The sequence below is a fragment of the Cyprinodon variegatus genome, unplaced genomic scaffold, assembly GCF_000732505.1.
Source record: "Cyprinodon variegatus isolate N-32 unplaced genomic scaffold, C_variegatus-1.0 Scaffold29, whole genome shotgun sequence".
In the NCBI taxonomy this organism is placed as follows: domain Eukaryota; kingdom Metazoa; phylum Chordata; class Actinopteri; order Cyprinodontiformes; family Cyprinodontidae; genus Cyprinodon; species Cyprinodon variegatus.
In genome coordinates, this window is record NW_015150482.1 from 860871 (window position 1) to 866980 (window position 6110).

At 34.4% G+C, this 6110-nt stretch overlaps 1 protein-coding gene across 4 annotated transcripts in view; it reads left to right on the forward strand.

The window, feature by feature from the left end:
• Positions 1 to 6110, forward strand: part of hook3 (hook microtubule-tethering protein 3) — a 26220-nt gene continuing 20110 nt past the window's right edge. For all 4 annotated transcript variants that reach the window (XM_015398766.1, XM_015398774.1, XM_015398780.1 and 1 more), the window contains exon 1: positions 1 to 176. In XM_015398766.1, the coding sequence (XP_015254252.1) occupies positions 120 to 176 (57 nt within the window). In that variant the 5' untranslated portion in view covers positions 1 to 119. The remainder of the gene's footprint in view (positions 177 to 6110) is intronic.

A 6110-nucleotide genomic window follows, 5' to 3' on the forward strand; every position in this document is an offset into this window, starting at 1 on the left:
CCGACGGATTGGTGAGACACCCTAGAGCAGGCAGAGCAGAGCCCTCTGGACTGTATGAAGCTCGCTGCTAAGTTCGGGCTCCGTTCGCAACGCAGTCAGCCAGCCTACGTGAACTAACCATGAGTACCTCAGAGTCCTTGGACCGAATGGAACTATGTGAAAGTCTCCTGACATGGGTCAGTAATTAAACCAGGGTGTTTTTATTTGTGACAGACAGCTCTCCGGCGCCGCGGCGATACTAGCTAGCATTGAAAAGCTAACGATAGCTCCGGTGCTAACAGAGGAAACGTTAGCTGGCTAGAGGAAAATGACACTTTGGTTACGTATGCAGGCCAGCGTTTTGCTGTGTTTAGCCTCCATTTACCATCGTCTATTCATCATTTCGATTCGGATATAAATAAAATGCGCTGCTACATAATGTTAGCTAAACTTCATGGTGCTGAATCTCAGCTGTTAGAACAGTTGGGACAAACATCAGAGGTTAGACAGGCTATAATTTAACATTTCTTTGCAGAAGCCGTTTTTCCACCCTCAGATCGTTCAACGTGTCTGCTCACAGACTGGATTCCTGTAATTGTTGTCCAGGGTAGCTGGTGATTACTAGTCTTTCCTCATTCCTTCTACTGATCGAGCTGTCAATTGCACGAAAACTTGCTATGTATTGATTTGTATTCACTCTAAATGTAGACAAACCTAAGAATATTCATCTAAACTACAGGGTTGGATGGCTGTCAGACCCTCAAGTTGTGTGGTTTTTTTAATCGTTCATGTTTACTTTGTTGGAAAAATGAAATGTCCCAAATCTCTCTCTCTGTACTGAGATAAAAACAAAAGTGTTCCTTCATCCTGTGTGAGAAATTATAAATTGTTTTATATTTTATCAGTGATCTCAGGAAACTGGTTCCCGAAAAGTAGATTTAATTTACCTTTTACTTAAAATCCATCAAAACAAACAACTCTTGCAATGTTCTGTCTATAAACTAATTAAAACAACACAATTCTTTCCCCTCCTATATGCCTGATCAAATATTTCCTAGTAGACACCGATTTACTCTGAGTCTGTATTTTTATAGCTTAATTTTGACAAATTCCCATAAATAACAACAATGTAATAGTTTGTTTGATGGAGGTTTAGAGTCTGAAATAATATTAAGGAACTGCAAGATTATCCCAAATTTTACATGAAAGTGTCTAACCTTTATCTGGAAGAAAAAAATAATAGGAAACAACAAAAAAATAAAAGGAAATATTTTTTGTAAAAAAAGATTTACTGATTATGAGATGATAAAAGAAAAAAAAAAGATTCCAGTTTCTTGATCAGTTAATTGATACATTTGCATTTCCTACAGCACTATGTTTCTAGTTGATTGTTATTGTTTAACAACATTAGCATGAGAGTTAAGATTGGCTGCAAAAGAAAAGCTTAGCTGTTTATGTAACCGAACTCTACAACCTTTCCTTGTATTTAACAACACCGATTGTGGATTGTTAAAGATGCTTTGTTATGGAAACTTTGCATGAGGAACATGTTGGCACACAAACCATCTGCATAGGTCAGTAGTGTGTGGAAAAAGAAACGGCATATGTCACTGATCGAAGTGCTTGATACATTCTTGCTGGTTTGTATCTATATTCCTCAGCACTGGTTTTTACGCCTTGCTGTCTAGACGCAGGCTGGAAGAGCATCTCTTTAGAGATAACAGAAACAATGCAAAACAGATAAGTTGTTCTTTTCATTGTGGTACAAAAACATCCCTCATATACCTGTTATGCGTTGTTGATATGATAATGAGTTGATATTATAATGAGTCAGATTTTAATCTGCCATTTTATGCTTCAGGCAGGATATAATATATTCAATGTAAGTTACATATCTGGTTAGACAATGTGTTAGATGCCATTTGCTGACTTAGTGATAATTGAACAAAATGTTCTGTGTAATTTCAAATCCTTTCAGTTCCCACTTGTTGTGGGAAAAAGTTATTCAATTATACAGTCCAGATAAAAAAATGGCGAACGATGGATTTCTTTTTAGTCGGTATTTTATTTTACTTTGCGAAGTTAAAAGAGCATAAGACAGTATACAGCCCTTACAGCATAATGTTCAGCCCTGGTCTTTCCAGACAGTTTGTCTCTGTTCCTTACAGTGATGGAAATTCTGTGAAGGTTAACAAATTACAAATATTTTTTGGCTTTGCAGGTAAAACAGGCTGAGTAAAAACATTTTTCAGTAAGTAAATAGAAAATCTGAACTCCTAAATCTGTATATATAACATTTCTACATCCACTAGTACATCCACTTGAAAGTAAACAAATGTTCAGACTTTTCAACTGCATTCTCAGGCGAGGCAGCAATCAAATTTCACCTACTTTGCCAAAATTGTTCCATTCACCTCCCTAACATCGCCACTCTCGCCTCAGTTTCATTCTACTTTGCTTCTCTTCAGATCTTTCCTCTACATATAGATAACAGAGGAATCCATCGCTCCAGCTGCGAAATTCGCGTTCGGTGTGAATGTACCTTTAAAGTTCTACCTTTTGGTAATGTTTGAAAATACCCCATTCCCATTATTAGCATTTTTTTCTTTAAAAAAGAAATATAATTATGAAAATGTATAATATCCTACAATTAAACGAGGTTATACTCTCTTATTACCATTGAAATTGTCCCAAAAAACATCTTTCTTAATTCTTAAAAGTTTTAAAAGCTTATAATTAAAATAAAATGCCTCTGATTACTATCATAGTTGCTTAACCTGCAGCCTGCTGTTTTATCTCCAACAGGGTGAGGCATTCTCTTTCCATCTCTTTTCCCCCCAACTGTTTCCACAAACCTATGGGTGTTGCTTTTCTCTTTGATATTCTGGGAACTCTTTTGTTTTGATTTTACCTTTATTACTTCAATTTGAACATTTTATCTGTTTATCTTTTTTATACTGCTACTGCTTCAGAGAGGCTTAATGTTTTAATGTTGTGTTTTCTTTGAAAATCTTTTTTTTTTCTGCCAGATTTAGCTGTGTGAGAATACTTTCCTTTGTGAATTAGCTGATGTAATTAAAGTGTTTGTTGATGTTCTTTGAACTGGGAGGTGGGCTCAAAGAAAACTGGTTAAAATCTAAAGCAAGTGTGGGTGTGGCGAAACTTGAGTCTGATATTACATCATGGTTAGCTTCCAGATTAATTGTATTGATTCAGCATCACTGTTTATGCTAGTTTTATTATGTCTCTTTATAATCAAGAGGTAATTTACTCACCAGCTGATGATAATACAGAAAATAGCATAAAAAAACCCTGAATGAAGCAGCAAACGATTATAAACTCAGTAAAAAGTATATGTTATTTGTAGGGCTGAAAGATTCACTGTGATTAATCAATTATTAAAATAATAGTCAACTAATCTGCTAATCAATTAATCGTTAATTGGACTGTAGAGACTTTAAAACCTGCATTTAGCTGACAGAGCGACCCACATTGAGCAGCAATTATACAAAAATTGTAAAAAACAAAAAATTTTTTTTAACATTTTGCTTTTTAGATAAAAACCTTTTGCATCTGCCAATATCCTCTATCCCAAACTCAAGTGGAAAAGTTTTACCTGGTTTAATTTTGTAAAAAAATCTTCTCTAGGGAACCTTTGCTCTTTGATTATGAATAGATTTATTGGAAAAAATAATCGTCAGATTAATTGATTTGCAGAATAATCGTTAGTTGCAGCCCTAGTTATTTGTAATACTAACAGCTTAAACATATTTTTAAATTCAATTGTTACTGCAATTTAGTTGGACTAACTAAAGTAATCCATCCTTTTGCAAATTTGTTTAGTTATGGATGAACAGTAACAGTTTAGGATTATAGTGGATCAAGTACAAGATAAAAGTTTAAATAAATCATTTTGACAGCGGGTGTTCACCAACTCTTAAAGCATTGTAAAGCAACATAATGCCCGCTTAACAAATACACAATGTGCCTGTAAACACATGCAAACTTGTTTGTACCTGCAGAGTAGATCTTTAAAGATGCAATTCAACAGATAGCGAGTGCAACCCCGCAGATTTTATTCTAATTACACAACAGCACAACTTTATATGTGAAGTTTAGGCAAATGTCAACATTTACAACATGGGAAGTGAATTCTCAAGTGTTGAACTCAACTTCTGTTGCAGTTTTTGGTCATTTTTTCAGCACAATTTAAATTCAGGCACAAATTCACAATTCTGTGTCTATTATGGCCCTAAGGAGGCATAGGGACACTGACATCTAACAAGTATGCGTGCAAGTAAACATATTTGGACCATTAGAAACAATGAAGGTAAAACAAGCCTAACGTTGATAAAGAGAAAACTTTTATTAGAGCCCGACTGATATGGGATTTTGAAGGCTGATACCGATATTGGGGGCTTTAAAAACTTTAATCCGATATATTGGCCGATATCCGATATATATCAGTCAGAATATGAATAAAAACAACGATGGACATACGCAAAATATGCACTCTCTAACTGTAGTCCAACTCAAATACTCATAATAACCAAACATGTGATTCAAGAAAAATAAACAGAAAATAGAGCTATATAAATAAATTAAGAAAATTTTATTTGGACAGTGTATTGGGCTGTTTTTGATGTTGCTCAAATTTTTGGTTTGAAATGATTATATATACACTTCATGCTTTTTGGTCATTAGATTTCAATGCTACAGATGAGAGTTTTAAAATAAGAAGTATCTGCATACAGTTTAAAGTGAAACATTTTTGAAAGACTCATTCACAAAAACACATCACAAAATATAAATATTGATATTCACAAGCTACTGAAAAGTTCCCTCCTCCACTTGACACAGGGGACTAAACTAGATTTAAGCAGCAAGTTGCAGCTTTTAAAACAACTAAACTGAATTACAACTAAATACTTAAGTTGGAACCTTTTAAGAATTAGTTTAAAGAAAAAGATTACTTCTGAATTTATGAGCCCAAGTTAAACCTGCATTTCAGCATGAAGTATAGTGGCATACAATATGATGAACTTATTTTCCTTCTAAAATCTAATATTGTGTTTATTTCACAAAGAGTAAAGAGTAGACCAGCAGGCAAAGACAACTTTCTTGTCTTTAACTTTTTATTTTTTTTGTAACATTTAATTTTAAAATTTTCATTGTAGTGCTTTGAAAGAGGCTACCTATGTGAATTGCACTTTACATAATAGTTTTATAAATGTTAGTTAAACACTTGTTGTCTTTATTACTTTTAGGTACATGGCTTTGAACATAATCTTATTTTCACAGCCACTTTCAAACTGCCAGTATCACAGGAAATCTGCTCATTTCAATAAGGTGGAAGTAGCTGGTTTGCACATTTTACCTTTTATGCAGCCTTTTTAGATCAACTGCAGATCCTTACTTATTGCATGGACAAAAAAAGAAAAAAAAAAATGAAATTTGAAGATATATAATGTAAATCGTACCAGCTGCCTTGCTCTGCCTGCTTCCTTTTTTCTACTGGCATTGTACCTGGCATCTATCACCTCTGCTATCTGGTCACATAAATGTTTTGTAAATGGAAATTGGAATCATGAATGCGAAGCAACACTAATTATTATTAATTCTTTTTTTTTTTGTACAACAGTGTGAGCCTTAAACAGGAAAAAAATTGAATTTGTTTTGTTTTGGGCCTGATGTAGCTATGAACATGCTCGGTCCTGCAACAGCAGATCTCCCTCACTTTTTTATATGTCACAGACGGATCGGTTGTCAAAGATTATAAGGTTATCTCCTATAGCTGAATGTTTTATAACCTTTGTTTCCTTCTTGCTATCTGTGTTTTAAGTGCTGGTTCATTCTACATTGTCTTTCCTTCATGTTTCCTGCCAAAGGAAATTGTGTTGACCAATTGTGACCAGGATCTATCACAGCATTTTGTTTTTTCAGGCGCCCAGTTTTACTCAACTGCTTTAGGTCTCACCGCAGAATGATTATTGAAGTGTATATTGTTTTGCTATGACACGTCACACTATTTAACAGTCTTCTCAATCAGCAATACTATATATCCATATATCCTTATAGCACCTCAAACATGAATTCAGCGAGTAACCATTAGGGAAGATCAGATACACCTA